Source organism: Oryctolagus cuniculus, chromosome 11, assembly GCF_964237555.1.
Source record: "Oryctolagus cuniculus chromosome 11, mOryCun1.1, whole genome shotgun sequence".
Taxonomy (NCBI): domain Eukaryota; kingdom Metazoa; phylum Chordata; class Mammalia; order Lagomorpha; family Leporidae; genus Oryctolagus; species Oryctolagus cuniculus.
This window is the reverse complement of record NC_091442.1, coordinates 47,667,043-47,683,589: the sequence shown is the minus strand read 5'-3', so window position 1 is coordinate 47,683,589 and position 16,547 is coordinate 47,667,043. Positions and strand designations below refer to the sequence as shown.

Here is a 16,547-nt window from a genome sequence, read left to right as displayed (position 1 = left end):
GCACAGTATGCTTTAATCCATCCTCATTTTCCCAAAATTTCTGGGATCATATATATAAGGTATGTTTTCTTTGTTTTGCTTTTTTAAACCATAAGCTAAATTTGTCTTCTAAATAGAGCATTCAGTCTATTTGCACCATTTTGACCACTTGGTCTTCTCTCCTTAATCTGTGCTATCTTAATATATACTAGTCCTAACATATTTTATAATCTCAAATATAATGTGGTTTCTTTAAAAAAGATGTATTTATTTATTCATTTATTTGAAAGCAGAGTTTCAGAGAAGCAGAAGCAGAGACAGAGAGAGAGAGAGAGAGAGAGATCTTCCATTCTCTGGTTCACTCCCGAAATGGCGTCAAGGACTAGAGCTGGGCTGATCTGAAGCCAGGAGCCTGGAGCTTCTTCAGGGTCTCCCACGTGGGTCCAGGGGCCCAAACACTTAGGCCATCTTCCACTGCTTTCCCAAGGCTGTTAACAGGGAGCTGGAGAGGAAGTAGAACAGCCAAGATTCAAACCAGGGTCCGTATGGAATGCCAGCATCATAGGTGGCAGCCTTAACTGCTATGCCACAATATCAGCCCCTAAATTTGGATTTTTTAACTGCCTCTAGTTGTGTATTTCCTTTACTAAATCTTATATGGATTTAGTAAATCCTAAATCCTATGCAGCATGATTTAAATTAATGGCTTGTTGTCTTGGGTCAGGTGTAAAAAACTCAGGTTTTATATTTTGTTTTTTTTTTAAAGATTCATTTTTTTTATTTATTTGAAAGCCAGAGTTAGAGACAGAGAGAGAGAGAGAGAGAGAGAGAGAGGTAATGAATCTTCCATCTGTTGGTTCACTCCCCAAATGATCGCAACAACTAAGGCTGGACCAGGACAAAGCCAGGAGCCTGGAGCTTCATCCCAGGTCTCCCACCTACATAAACAATGGGCATTGGATCCATGAAAGAGAATTGAGGTTCTTGAAACGAATATAATGTCAATGAAAGTGGGCATGAGATTGAAGAACAATAGATATGGGTCCATGGGTCCAAAAACAGAGAGTAAGGTCCATGAAAAATAGGGTCCATGAATAAAAGATGAGATCCATAACAAACAGGTATGTGATCCATGAACAATAGGAAAGGAGCTGATGTCCAATAGACATGAAGACATGAAGACTACAGCAATGGGCACTGCACCCAAGAAGAATGGATGAAATGTGTATGAGATTGACGCCAAGAAGCACAGGATCCAAGGAAAGGGGGATAAGAGCCATGCACCACTGACATGAGCAACGCTCGTAGAGGGCTGTGAATGAAAGGTAAGAGGACAGTGAACTACAAGCCTGCATCCATGAGCAATAGACACGGGGATTGTGAATGATGGGGGTGAGGTTCATGGACAGTGAGCTTGAGGTTTATCAAGTGGGCCACAAGCTCTAAGGAGATGAGCACAGGATTCAGGAACAGCAGAATATATCCATGGAAAATGGGTGTGAGGTCCACGGAAAACAAGGATGGGGTGAATTAACAGCAAGTTTATTCGTGGAAGTGGGCACGGGATCCAAGATAGTGAGATGGGGTGTATGACCAAGGGACAAGATATTCATGAACAATGTTTACAGGGTCCATAGGCAAAAAGGAACTGAAATGAGGTCCATGAAAATTGATATATGTCCCGTGAACAATGGATGTGGGGTCTGTAAACAGTGGATATGGAGTCCCTGACCAACAAGCGTGTGGCCCAGAAGCAAGGGGGATGGAACTCAAGAATAACTAGATGGAGACCATGAATGACATCCATGAACAGTGGACACTGGGTGCGTGAACAACAGGAAGTATCCATAAACAATGGCCATGAGGAAGCTGGTGTAGGGTCCATGAACATGCATGGGATCCATGAACAATGACCTGAGGTCTATGAAAATGGGCACAGGATCTAAGAACTATCGGATGGGATCCTTGAACAGTGGCCATGAGATCCATGAAAAAATAACATAGTTTCCATTAAAACTGGCAATGTCATCCATACACAATAGTGTAGGCTCAATGAAAGCAGGTATGTGATCCATGAATATGGTCTTGGTATATGAAAATATGAGGTTCCAGAACAATGGGTATAAAGCCCATAAGTGACGGTCAAAAGGTCTTTGAAAATGACATGGAGTTCACACACAACAGACAGATGGTGAAGAACAATGGACGAGAAACAGCCATGGGGTCCAGGAAAATGCCTGGAGCCCTTGAATACCAGGCATGGGGTCCTTGAAAAGCACGTATGGGATCCTTGAACCCAAAGAGGCTGATTTTGTCCAGCCACAGGCCAGAGGCAGATCAGCCTTGCAGGCCACACGGACCCACCTTGGTAAGTAGACCCTCATTCAAGGTTGAAAGGTATTTACAGATCATACACACAAGCCAGTCAATACACCAAAACACTCAGACCACCATGTCTGTGCTACACCCATGTCATCCACAGCTACCTCTGAAAATCCTGTCCCATCAGGGCTACAACAAATGCCTGGGTTCAAGAAAGGGCAAACTCTCTGCCAAGATATAGTGCAATAGAAACCCTCAGAAATCCCAGAGGAGGGGGGACGGCCCTTGCCTTTCCACTCTTTTTTTTTTTTTTTTTTTTTGACAGGCAGAGTGGACAGTGAGAGAGAGAGAGACAGAGAGAAAGGTCTTCCTTTTCCGTTGGTTCACCCTCCAATGGCCGCCGCGGCCAGCGCACCGCGCTGATCTGATGGCAGGAGCCAGGTACTTATCCTGGTCTCCCATGGGGTGCAGGGCCCAAGCACTTGGGCCATCCTCCACTGCACTCCCTGGCCACAGCAGAGAGCTGGCCTGGAAGAGGGGCAACCGGGACAGAATCCGGCGCCCTGACCGGGACTAGAACCCGGTGTGCCGGCTCCGCAAGGCGGAGGATTAGCCTAGTGAGCCGCGGCGCCGGCCTGCCTTTCCACTCTTAAGAATCCTCCAGAGAGGAGGCAGGTACTATGGCACAGTGGGTTAAAGTCCCAGCCTGCAGCACCGGCATCCCATATGGGCGCTGGTTCTAGTCCTGGCTGCTCCTCTTCCGATCCAGCTCTCTGCTATGGCCTGGGAAAGCAGTAGAAGATGGCCCAAGTCCTTGGACCCCTACATCCATGTGGGAGACCTGGAAGAAGCTCCTGGCTCCTGGCTATGGATCAGCTCAGCTCTGGCCTTTGAGGCCATTTGGGGAGTAAACCAGCGGAATGGAAGACCTCTCTCTCTCTCTGGTTCTACCTCTCTCTGAGACTCTATCTTTCAAATAAATAAAATAATTCTAAAAAAAAATCTTCCAGAGAAGGCACTGCCACCTCCGCTCGATCCCACGGGTGCCCACCTCTCACACCCCATCTCTCTACCTTTCCAAGGCTTCCTCCCAGCGAGGACCCCAGCACAGGGATTTGCTACCCCGGAGATGTCTGTCACCACCCTGGATGTCTCTCCCAGGGGCATTTGGTGCTGCTGACAGCCACAGAGACGAGAGTGGGCACCCAGTGGGGGAGAGAGGCTTCAAGGAAGTGGAAATCAAGGACCTGAAACTGCTGCCTTCTGAGCTGCTGCCCAGCCCTGAAGCACACGTTCTTGGCATCCAGGCAAGCCACAAGAGAACGGCTTTTCAGCAGCATCAGTTACCCTTCCCCACCCTGTTCAGGGCCTGGCTCCTTTGCAGAAAGGTCACTTGTTCTGAGCCTGGTCCCTGAGATGAGAGCAAAGTGATTGCAGAGAGCTGAGCCTTGCAAAATTTGCATTCCCTTAAGTACAATCCAGGAGGAGTATGGAGAAGTCGAAGAAAGAATGCATGAAAAAATAGAAGGACTAGAGTAATGAATGAACACACCCATCAACTCGTGGGGCATCTCTCTGAACTAACACCCAGGAACTGGGGAGTTTAAGTCATTTATCACTCTGCAGCTCAGTTAAATACCGGCAGTGACAATAAACTCTGCATCCTTTATCGCTGGCTGTGACCTCCGTAGCAAACAAGTGATACAAAACACTGCAAAACTGCTCATGGACCTAGAATGCATGCTGGGTTGCCTTTAATTCTGCTGGGGTTATGCAGACCTTGGGCTGCTGATTGGAGAGGACACAGGACTTTTGCTGGGAGAAGTCACAGGCATCCCCCCGGCCGAGGTCTGTGCACAGGTGCTGTCCAGGATGGTAAATTTGGTAATCCATGCCAGGGAATGGATGATATAAGTGCAGCGTACCTAAAATGAGAGCATTGCAACACAGCAATTAGGAAAAGATAAGGCACTGACACCATGCAGCATGTAGAGGAGTCTCAAGGTACAGTAATAAAAGCACAACAGAAAAGGATGGAAGGAAAGACAGAAGGAGGAAGGGAAACCAGGCACCTGGGAGCAGGAATGGAGGAGCTCAAGGATCCACCAGGACAGCATGCAGAAGGGACTGAATTCTCCCAACTGAATCCATGGCCCCGTGAGACAGCAACTTCCTGGGGCCATCACCTGCCCTCTGGGACACTCCATCCCCCTCACAGCCTCCACAGTGCACTGCATGCTGGAGAAACTGCACCCACCCCATGTGTTCCAAGGCCAAATCACTGTCTGAGCCATGGTCCCACTTGACACCCCTCCAACTGGGCAGCAGCACAAACCCTCCCAGGGGAGGCTGCCCACCAGGCTGTGTGTTGGGTGCTGAGACTGGCCTCAAGCTCTCACACCCCACGGGTCACATGTCAGTCACATGAATCATGTGTCAGTCACATAGATCACCTGCCAATCATGGGATGGTGATGACAGAACTCAGACTGACCAGGAAACGGGCTCATGACCCAGGGACTGGGGGGACAGAGTGGTGGAACAGATCACTGGGAAGTCCTCCAGTCCTCAAGAACATGAGCAAGAAGAGTGACGACCACAAGGAGAACATGCTTTGCCTAAGCCTTGAGGGTACAGGGCTGGGACCAGGAGTGAGGTTCCACGCAGACATGGAGGCCCTGTGGACATCTGTCCCCATGAGCCTGTGGTCAGCCTGCTGGGCCGTGAGCAGGGGGCTCCCGCCCAGCACCAGGGTCAGGCTGTGTCCACCTGAGTTGACCAGCTCCTGCTTCTAATGTGGGAGCCCTGACACCTGGTGGGACAGGGGTCAAGAGCTCTCCATCCATCTGCCCCGAGACTTTCCTAAGCCTCCCCCCAGAGACCCTTCATTCTTGCAAGATCCACTGTGATGCTTGCGAGTTGATTTTATCCTCAAACCTTTTTCTCTCCTGGGCCTTCTTGCAATGGGCAGTTGTCAATATCTTCATCGTGTTTTTTGCAAATGGTGCGGCCCAGCTCCAAGTCCACTAAATAGATCCAAGAATACTTCTGTCGAAAAGAAATTGCAGAAACTGCTATGAGATATTTTGCTGGAGGGAGTGAAGCCAAATGAACCAAGGGTGTGGTTGTGCAAAGGTAAGTAAGTAAAAACACACAGATGTATGCAATCTCTCTGAGTTTTATTTTTTCCCATCTTTCCTCTTAATTCTTCATTTCTTTCCATAAACATGCCCTAAAGATGTGCACAAGAGTCTTTGCTCCGCATCATTCCCAATGGTAAAAGCCTGGTTGTAGCTGGAAGATAGAGTGTGGCACATTCACACAACGGAATCCTGCCCAGCTGTAATCTGCCCACTCTGCAACCACACCTGACAACAGATGTCTCACAAACGCGCACCTTGGTAAAGAACACACCTAGGGGTCAGTGCCGACCCCACAGGGCAGGAAGGGGCAGAACTAAGATTGGAGATCAGAGCAGCCCAGAGCACAGGGGCTCTGGGCACTGCTGTCTTTCGTGGGGAAGCTGACATCACACCAGGGCTCATCTTGCCAAGTCTTTAAGAGGTGAACATTCGGTGTTCCGTGCCAGTCTACATTTTCATGAAAGTTCTTTGAAAAGCTACTGAAGATCCTTTTCATTCCCATGAATAAAGGTCCATGAAAACCCAAAAGGCACCACCAGAGAGAGAACAAGCCAGGAAGGAAATTCTCCCAGAGAGGAGCATGCGGCTCACCTGACTGATCTGGAAGTTGTCTGGAAGTGGACTTCCTCTGGGGCTCAACAGGCAGCAATGACTCCCACTCATGCCTTGTGACACCAGCACACACGCATTCACACCTCTTGACACCTACACACTCACAGCCCATGACACCAACACACACGCATTCACACCTCTTGATACCTACATACTCACACCCCATGACACTGACATACCCATATACACCCCATGACATCAACACACACTCATGCCTTGTGGCAACACATCCACACTCACACCCCATGACACTGACACACTCACACTCACAGCCCATGACACCAACACTCTCACGCCCCATGACACTGACACACCCATACAGACCCCATGACACCAACACACACTCATGCCTTGTGGCAACACATCCACACTCACACCCCATGACACTGACACACTCACACTCATAGCCCATGACACCAACACACTCACACTCATAGCCCATGACACCAACACACTCACACCCCATGACACTGACACACCCATACAGACCCCATGACACCAACACACACTCATGCCTTGTGGCAACACATCCACACTCACACCCCATGACACTGACACACTCACACTCATAGCCCATGACACCAACACACTCACACTCATAGCCCATGACACCAACACACTCACACCCCATGACACTGACACACCCATACAGACCCCATGACACCAACACACACTCATGCCTTGTGGCAACACATCCACACTCACTCCCCATGACACTGACACACTCATAGTCATAGCCCATGACACCAAAACACAGCCCATGACACCGACGCACCCATACAGACCCCATGATACTGACACACCCACACACTTACACCTCCTGACACCCCCCCACCCAACACTCATTCACCTCTAGTAACATCTGTGCACTCACACACATACACCCTTTGACACCAACACACAACACACACACACACACACATTCATGCCTGACACACATCAGCAACCCTCACACCTTCTGCCCAGCCCCCACACACCCAGCCAGGTCTGGAGGCCCCCCGTTGGGGCAGATTCTTTAGGATCAATGGGGTCATTGGCACGGAGGGGTCCTCCAACTCCCAAGGCCCAGGCCTGGGGAGGACCCCAGGAGGAAGCAACCATCAAACCCTGGGGAAAGCTGTGTCTCTGGTTACAGAGACAGAAGCCCTGGGGTTACAGAACTTGGTGCACACCTAGGACCTCCTTCCGTGTCCCCACTAATTCCCAAGTGGCTCTTCATCCTGGAAGGTGCTCTAGCCTGGGCACAGGGATGGTTGGACAACACCCATTGCTCCATTCAAAGGAAGCAAGAGTTTTTTGTTTTTTGTTTTTTTTAATTTCAGAATTTTTAATATGCAGTATCTGCAGTAACATTGTGACAGCTCCAGACTGTGGATTGACACACAATACTTAGAACAGATTTATATTTGGTCAACACCGGACATCACTGGGAAGCCTTCCCGTAAGCAGGGGATGATGATATCTGAATTTGTGCCTGGTCTAAGCTCTTCCCCACCCACTGCCTTCGAGTCTGCCAAGGGGCTGCCTTTGAGCCAGCAAGGTGTTGCGCCCCACCCCCACCTCTTCCCTTCCCTCTGCCCCTCCTCTGGCTCCTTCAGCCTCTCAGTGGATAGAATCCTTGTGCCCTGTGCTCAGGACAAAGACCTGCAGCTCCTCCTCGACTCAGCTCCTCTCTGTCTCACACACACCTGCATGCCCCACACCTGCCTCCACGTCCACCTGCGGGCAGCCAGGTGACCATCCAGGGGGCTGTGCAGGCCACTGTACATGCAACAGCCCACCAGAGAGGGGCCAGCTCCAATGTCCGAGGCTCCCCCTCCAGAGGGATCTCAGTACTAACTCCTCACCCCCCACCTCCCCCTGCACCCCTGCCTCTGAGCACCTCCTTCCTGGAGGCACTGCCCCCACCAAGATGTTCACCTAGCTCGTCTCAGTCCAAGGGCCACTCTGTGGCCGCCTGCACGACCCCTCCCCAAAGCTGGGTCCTTCCAAGCTCCTGGGCCCTTCTAAAATTGGCCCTCCTTACCCAGCAACCCCAGTAGCTGCCGCTTCTGCCCTTCGTGCCTGCCCCCCAACCCCATGTCATTTCACAGATGGCACCTGCTCACCTCCCACTAATGCACTCGCAGGTACGGGAGACTGCACCACCTCTGCTTTTACTCAAGCATGTCAGCCCCATGAGAACAGGTCCCTGGCTGCCTCCACTGCTGATTTCCTGCGCGACATCTTCCCAAGAGTGACACTCCTATCACTGAGGGCCCAGCCCTGCTGAGAGTGGGCACCACCTTTGCCATTGGTTTCAGCAAGGGTACCTGGCACCCCACCCAGCCAGCTGTCAGCCATCACCCATGATGGCTTTTTCCCTCTGCCAACCACTGCTACTCCAGCTCCCTGCCTGCCTTTCTCTGTGTGTGTGTGTGTGTGTGTGTGTGTGTGTTCTGGCTTCTCTCTGTCTCACTCCGAGGCTGCATTTCCGAGGTGGTGCTCCCGTCTCCCCATTTCTTCCTCGGCTTCCCAGGGGCTGCCCTTTGTATGGGAAGAAACCCAACAGTTGAGGCTCTTCCATGGAACCCTGTGTTTATAAACTAAAAGATGATATTTCCAAGTACAAAAGGAGCTGCTCTTTGCTGCAAACCCAGGGCTCACGCCCTGACCCGCCAGCCTGCCTGAGCTCCGGGAGGAGTGTGGGAGCTGCAAGGGGCGACGCTGGGGCCACTCACCTTGCGCTTGCTCCGCCTGATCCGCATAAACTTGTAGGCAAACTCATCCTCCTGGGACTCGTTGAACTGATACAGGACATGCTCCACGGAGATGGCAAAGACCTCCTCGTTCTTATTGATGTCTACGAATCTGGAGCTGGAGACCTGGCTGCCCAGAAGGATGAGCCCCACAAGCAGGAGTGCCCTCCACAACATGGCTGTCCTCGGGGATGGGGACATGTAGGCTGTAGGGGACGATGGCGGCGGGACCCGGTGACGTCCTTGTCAGCTGCAAGCCTACACAGCCCTGCCTACGGAGGCCTGGAGCTTCTGACTGCCTCCCTGTTGGCAACGTTGTTGGATCAGCGGCTCTGTCCAGTGCCTTGTCTCCACTCCCCCACGCAGTCCCTCTCATCACGGCCAAACAGGAACAAAGCAGGCAGTCACATTTTCCAGGCTGTGGCCCCATAGGCGTGCATGTGCGTACGTGCACTGTGCTTATCTCCTGCACATTTCCAGGGCTGCCTCATTCACCCATAGCCCAGTCCTCACAAGACCTGGGGGTTTAGGGGGAGGGTTGTCTCTAGCTCTGCATCCCAGGATTGGCGGAGTTACAGGAGCTAGCTGGTCCACAAATAACAGTGGACCTGGAGTCCTGGGGATTTGAGGAAAAAACCAAGTCTGCGCCAGCGCCACGGCTCACTAGGCTAATCCTCCACCTAGTGGCGCTGGCACACCGGGTTCTAGTCCCGGTTGGGGCGCTGGATTCTGTCCCGGTTGCCCCTCTTCCAGGCCAGCTCTCTGCTGTGGCCAGGGAGTGCAGTGGAGGATGGCCCAAGTGCTTGGGCCCTGCACCCCATGGTCAAGACCAGGAGAAGCACCTGGCTCCTGCCTTCGGATCAGCGCGGTGCGCTGGCTGCAGCGCGCGCAGGCCGTGGCAGCCATTGGAGGATGAACCAATGGCAAAAAGGAAGACCTTTCTCTCTGTCTCTCTCTCACTATCCACTCTGCCTGTCCAAAAAAAAAAAAAAAAAAAAAAAAAAAGAACCAAGTCTCCTTTGACCTTGGCCTCCCCATGCCCTAAGGCAGCTTCAGGACAGCAAATAGTGAGAGGCCAGCATCTGTGGTAGGGAGACTGGCACTCCACCATCACTGGCATCTGCTGGCTGAATTGCCTTCTCTCTCATGCCCTGGTGCCTGTGCTTGGTGGGAGCTGAATTACAGAGAGAGAGAGAGAGAGAGACAGGCAGAAAGGTCTTCAATCCACTGGTTCAGTCCCCAAATGGCTGCAATGGCCAGAGCTGCACCAGGCGAAAGCCAAGAGCCAAGAGCTTCTTCTGGGTCTCCTGCGTGGGTGCAGGGACCCAAGCACTTGGGCCATCCTCCACTGCTTTCCCAGGCCATTCGCAGGGAGCTGGATTGCAAGCAGAACAGCCAGGACTCAAACTGGTTCCCATATGGGATGCTGGTGCTGCAGGAGGGGATTTAACCTACTACCCCACAGCACCACCCGGAGCAATTTCTAACATTCTAGGGTAAGACTCCTGGAACAGGGGGAATGCTGTGTACAAAGCCATAGCTCCGCTGAGATGGGTGTGAATGACAGTCATGGGTTGGAGAAGGAATCAGGCTAGGCTGGGGAAGGGACAGCCCTGTCTAGCCCCAGCTAAAATTTGCATGTGGCAAGGTGGACCTGAGCCCCCCTGTACCCTCCACCTGGGCAGCGGCAGACTCCCAGTCCTTCGTGCTCAGGGTGGTTATAGGGCCCCACCGGGGTCTCTCCGAGGCCTTGTGGGATCTGTGATGAGACTCCTCCTGGGGAGGAGCTCACACTGATGAGTTCTGATTGCTTTCTCCAGTCCCAGGTGGCTTCTTACCTAGGGTTTTCCCTTTCCAAGACCTCATGGAGATTCAAGGCCTCCCTGAGCTCTTCTGTCCACCTGTTTCCTCTTTGCTTCTTTTATGCATTTGTGTCACAATTTTGTACTCTCCAGATCCAACGGGCAATTCTTCACTTCTTGAGAGAGACCTCCCTTTCCATGCTGTCCCCTCTCCAGCACCTGCCTTCCCAGTCGCACAAGTGGACAGCAGCAGCTCCAGGCGCTCACCACTGCCAAAGGCCCAGTGGACACCTGAACACATGCTCGAGAGCCCTCATCAACCCCAGTGCTCACTTCTCTCCTCTGCTTCTGCCTAAACATCGTGGTGGCCGGGGAGCAAGTTCTGTGTGACATCAGATTTTTGAACTTCACTAAGATGTGGTTTAGGTGTTAGGGTATGGACAGTGTTGGCAAATCTTCTATCATTCATTCCAGTGATAGGAAGGAATATAGATTCTATGGCTTCTAGGCAACTGTTCTACATAATAAGAGATGAAATCTGTGTAGCGGATCCTTTAAGCTTTGCATGTGTCTTCTGATTTTTTTCATTGTAGATTCTTTTAGTTATTGAGATAGATGCTCCAAGCACCCAAGCTAGCATTGGCCAATTTTTCTTCTAGCCCTGTCCTGTGTTGCTCTATGTAGTTTGAGATCATAAGAGGCAGCATCACAAGTGGAAGCATTGTGACTTCTATGATCAGGCAAATGTGTACCCCTGAGTTCCCAAAAGGCTTCTAATCCCATACTTGTGGAGTGCTAACACCATCAGAAACAGAGGTATAGCCAGAACTAGTCACCCTCTTTTTTATTGAATTTGTTTATTTATTTGAGAGACAGAAATAGTTCTCGTCCTCTCTCCCAAATGCCAGTAGCAGCCCCCAGCTGAGGCCATAGCCAGCAGCTGGAAAGTCAGCCCAGGTCTCCCTTAGGTGTGGCAACAACTTGACTACTTGAGCCTGCTGCCAGTCAGGGTCTGCTTTAACAAGAATCTGGAGATAGGAGCTGAAGCCAGGTGTTCTGATGTATGATGTGGGGTCTTAACCAGCATCATGACTGCCAGGTCAAACGCCTACCCCAGATGCCCCCATTATTATCAAGGGCTCCAACTAGAGGCTCATGGGACTCACAAGAGGACACTTGCAAATAGCACAGCCTTTGGTCCAGAGCCCTTGGTGATGCTAGGTGCATCTGAGCTCAAACTGCACCTTCAGGTTGGAAAAGATCAGGACACCAGACCTTGACATTGTAAGACAGGAGCCAAGGTGAAGGGGCTCCCCGCTGTGTGAGCAGTGCTGGCCAGAGTCCAGGGAATTTGACTGTCCTTGTCTGTAGACAACAGGCACAGGGACTGGGAGCAAGGACGCCACCCCTCAGAGCCTGGGTGCTCTCTTAGCCAAGGACTAGCGACAGACTGGGCTTGCTGACCACATGGACACATTCCCATAATACAGATAGACCTGTGTCATACCCGGAGGATGCAGCAAATCCTACACACAGGTTGGTCCTTGGGAATGGGTTGGCCAAGAAAGAGATAGGCTCTCATCAACGTCCCCAGCAGCTCAGGAAAAAGAGCCACGATCCTCAGCCACTCCAGTCTGAAGGCTCCACTGTCACTGGCTCCTGCCTACTGCAGTTCCCAGTCATCATTCACCTGTCCCCCTGCCCCTCTGCTCCCCGGCCAGGACCTGAGCAGAAGGACTTGCTGCTCAGGGCAGGCATCTGCCACCACCCTACAGGCCTCTTTCAGAATCAGCGAGTGGTGCTGATGGCCAGGGAGACCAGCCTGGGCACCCAGTAGGGAGCACAGGCCCTCAGGGAGAAGGTGAGGGTGTGGGGACCAGGGCTGCTGTTTTCTAAGCTGTCACCCAGCCCTGGAGAAGACAGTGTTGGCATTTGGATGGGCCACACGTTGGCCCCAGTTGGCCTTCCCTACCTCATGCCTGGGCCTACTTCCTCTGCAGAAACGCCACCCACTCTGAGCCTGGTCCCTGAGAGGGAAGCAGACGAGGTACAGGCAGATGCGCCCTGGAAAAAGCTCTCAGAGTGAATGGTGGGAGGCGGGGTGGAGAAATTAGAGAAAAAAAGAATGCATAAACAAAGGACTAAAATGACTGACTGAATGAATGAATGAGCACACAAATCAACCCACGGGATCCCCACATGACCTTCTGCTCCTGAACTGGGGAGTCTGAGTCACTCAGTGTTGCACCTGCAGCCAGGTAATGATAAATTCCCCACCCTTACCCCCTGGCAGTGACCTTCAGGGCAAACAAGTGATACAAGACAGTACAGAACTGCTGGGGGCCCAGAGGCATGCTGGGCTGACTTTAATTCCAACCAAGGCTGTACAGACCTTGGACTGCTGATCATCACACTCTAGACAGAACAGGACATCCATGGGGAGAAGCCACAGATCCCTGCCCCACCTATTTCTGCGTGACAGGTGCTGTACAGGAGCGTGAACTGGGAAAACCAAGGTCGAGCATCCACAAGAAAAGTACAGTGCACCTGAAAAAAAAAATTGCAACATAATAATTAGAAAGTTAATGTATGCAGATCACGGATCATATAGTAAGGTCTCAAATGCAGAAAAAGTACCAAAGAGGAAAAGCAAAACCAGGCACCTGGGAGCAGGAATGGAGGAGCTCAAGGATCCACCAGGACAGCACGCAGAAGGGACTGAATTCTCCCACCTGAATCCATGGCTCCATGAGACAGCAGCTTCCTGGGGCCATCACCTGCCCTCTGGGACACTCCATCCCCCTCACAGCCTCCACAGTGCACTGCATGCTGGAAATACTGCACCCACCCCATGTGTTCCAAGGCCAAATCACTGTCTGAGCCATGGTCCCACTTGACACCCCTCCAACTTGGGCAGCAGCACAAACCCTCCCAGGGGAGGCTGCCCATCAGGCTGTGTGTTGGGTGCTGAGACTGGCCTCAAGCTCTCACACCCCATGGGTCACATGTCAGTCACATGAATCACGTGTCAGTCACATAGATCACCTGCCAATCACGGGATGGTGATGACAGAACTCAGACTGACCAGGAAACGGGCTCATGACCCAGGGACTGGGGGGACAGCGTGGTGGAACAGATCACTGAGAAGTCCTCCAGTCCTCAAGAAATGAGCAGGAGAAGAGTGAGGACCACAAGGAGAACATGCTTTGCCTAAGCCTTGAGGGTCTCTGGAAGGTACAGGGCTGGGACCAGGAGTGAGGTTCCACACAGACATGGAGGCCCTGTGGACATCTGTCCCCACGAGCCTGTGGTCAGCCTGCTGGGCCGTGAACAGAGGTCTCCCACCCAGCACCAGGGCCAGGCTGTGTCCAGCTGAGTTGACCAGCTCCTGCTTCTAGTGTGGGAGCCCTGACACCTGGTGGGACAGGGGTCAGGAACCCTCCATCCATCTGCCCCGAGACTTTCCTAAGCCTCCTCCCAGAGACCCTTCATTCTTGCAAGATCCACTGTGATGCTTGCAAGTCAATTTTATCCTCAAACCTTTTTCTCTCCTGGGCCTTCTTGCAATGGGCAGTTGTCAATGTCTTCATCGCGTTTTTTGCAAATGGTGCGGCCTAGCTCCAAATCCATTGAAAATATCATTGTCCATGTCTGTCAGGAAGAAATTATACCAACTGCCAAATCTTTGTAAATCCAGAATGAAGAAAAAAAAAACAACAAGGCAGAGTACCAAGTAAAGTGGTGGACAAAAGTGATGGAATCCACACGTGTCTATGAAGAGATGTGTACACAATAGGTGCAAACTGTCTGCATGTGTGCAGCACCATGTCCTTCTGTGACTTCCCAGTGGTTGACACCAATATCACATGCCAGGGCATGAATATATAGGGTGATCCACATTCACACCACTGAATCCTACCCAGGTGACAGCCCCTCAACAATAGGAGGTGACTCTCACGTGTCCCCATGCACAGCATCAGCCAGACACAACAGACAGCTGCTGAAGGACCGTTTGCATAGAGCAGGAAAGAGTAGGACCAAAGCCCGAGACTAGAGACGAGAGCTTTGGCCTCCTTTTGGGTAATAGAATCTAGATTAGTGCCTGGGCAGGACCCCGTGGAGACAGGTGTGTTGTTTCAGCTGGAGCTGGGCAACAGTGTGCAGCTTGCCAATGTCACGGAGGTGAAGACACATGAGCTCTGGGCTGCTGCGTCTGTAAGGGAGTTTTCAGATGATCTCTGTTTTTCATGCGTCCATAAGGTGTTCAGAAGTGTGTCTGCTTTCAGACTGGGGTGAATTGATAGAAACAAATCCAGCCCCCAACACAGTGGGGCACTGTATCTAGAAATTGGAAGGCTGACTTCACGTGGCGCTCAGCATCCGAGCAGGTGACAATAATATCCCCATGCTCACTCGCACACTCATTCCTCACACACACACCACCAACACACTCACTCATGCCCATCACAAACCAGCCTGTCACACACTCATGCCTGACAACACACCAACACACTTACTCATGCCTTTCGCACACCAGCCCATCACACACTCATGCCTGACACATCCTGACAGCACTCACAAATGCCTATCACACATTGACACACTTGCACTCATGCCTGACACACACCAGCCCATTCAAACAATCTGACACACCCTGACAACACATATGCTTCTACCTGACACACACCAACACATTCCTACACTCATGTCTGACACACAATGGCAACATACTTGCACACTTGTGTGTGACACATTGGTGACACTTGTACACTCGTGCCTGATCCACACACTTGCACACTCACACTTGACACCAACATTACTCACACACACTCATTCCTGACTCACTCCAACAGCACACTCACACACATGTCTGACACAATGCAGAAGACACTTGCACATCCATCCCTGACACCAACAGGACTCGCACACTCATGCCTGATTCACCAGTAGTGTCACCTACTCCTCCACAGCTGCCCAAGCCCCGTTGCGTGGTCCCCACACTCTCAGCCAGGCCTGGGGCTTGTGGCTGGGGCAGATGCAGCAGGGTCAGCAGTCATCAGCGCCAAGGGCTCCTGTGGCCCTGAGCACTCGGGACTGGGATCCACCCAAGGAGACAGTGCCCAAGGTCACAGGAAAGTCCCTGGGAAACTGTGGCTTGTGCCAGAGGGAGGGTCCCCAGGCCATAGGTTGCAGGAGCATGGCATGCCCCCGGGGCCCACATCACCAAGCCTTTTCTGCCTCCTGCCTGGGGGCAGGGCTCCTCACCCAGGAGGTTGCCCTGGGAAGGGACCCAGTGACTGCCACGCACCTTTTGCTGGGCTCGGCCGACCTCCAGCAGCCTGTACACCTGCTCCTCCGTGCTGTCGTCATTGAACTGAGCCACAGCAAACTCCACGGATGCCACGAAATAGTCTAGGTTCTGACTAACATCGACAAACTCCTTCTGAATGGTCCAGAAATGGGTGCCCAGCACAACGAGCCCCGCAAACAGGGGTGTCTTCCACAGCATGGCAGTCCTCGCAGTCAGCACCGCAGGCCAGGGCAGGGGCTGTCCGTTCTGGGCCCCGCACAGCCCTGCCCACCAGAGCTCTGAGCCCATGACCACCTCCCTGTAACAGGCACCTCTGTCCAGCGCCTCCTCTCCATTCCCCCCGCCCAGGCTCTCCCGATATCAAGAAATGGAAATAGAGCAGTAGGTCATAGTTCCCACCCTTGGTCACATGAGCTCTGGGTCCTGGGCCATGCACGCCGCGTGCCTGCTGTCTGCACATCTCCAGGGCTGCTTCCCACGAGCTCTGCCAGCAATGCCCCCCAGTGAGGGGTCCTGCACCCACCTTGCTTGCCCTCAATGCAGTACAGGGAAGGATATCCAGGGTCACACGATTCCTGGGAACGCTGATGAGCTCATTCCTGGGAAGCAGAAGAAATCAGCAAGCCTGCCCGTGACCTTGG

General features: G+C 52.2%; 1 protein-coding gene across 2 annotated transcripts; it reads right to left on the bottom strand.

Moving 5' to 3' along the window:
- Positions 1 to 221: 221 nt before the first annotated feature.
- Positions 222 to 16,248, bottom strand: LOC108176692 (cystatin-12). Of its 2 annotated transcripts, XM_070052141.1 has the most exons (5): positions 15,904 to 16,248; positions 14,225 to 14,246; positions 5,238 to 5,326; positions 4,081 to 4,226; positions 222 to 481 (listed from the first exon to the last, which is right to left on the bottom strand). In XM_070052141.1, exons 1-5 carry the CDS (start codon positions 16,192 to 16,194, stop codon positions 439 to 441), a joined length of 591 nt encoding a protein of 196 aa, XP_069908242.1. In that variant the 5' UTR covers positions 16,195 to 16,248; the 3' UTR covers positions 222 to 438. The 2 variants fall into 2 exon arrangements, with proteins under 2 accessions (XP_069908242.1, XP_069908243.1); XM_070052142.1 differs by lacking the exons at positions 14,225 to 14,246; positions 15,904 to 16,248 and adding an exon at positions 8,776 to 9,122 and having other exon boundaries at positions 225 to 481; positions 5,238 to 5,348.
- Between the last annotated feature and the right edge of the window lie 299 nt (positions 16,249 to 16,547).

Coding starts and splice junctions, on each gene's coding strand:
- LOC108176692 (XM_070052141.1), bottom strand. CDS start 16,194: ATGGGCTCAGAGCTCTGGTGGGCAGGGCTGTGCGGGGCCCAGAACGGA. Junction 14,247..15,903: donor TCGGCCGAGCCCAGCAAAAG/GTGCGTGGCAGT, acceptor TCTTCCTGACAG/ACATGGACAATGATATTTTC. Junction 482..4,080: donor TCTCCAATCAGCAGCCCAAG/GTCTGCATAACC, acceptor CTTCCTCTCCAG/CTCCCTGTTAACAGCCTTGG.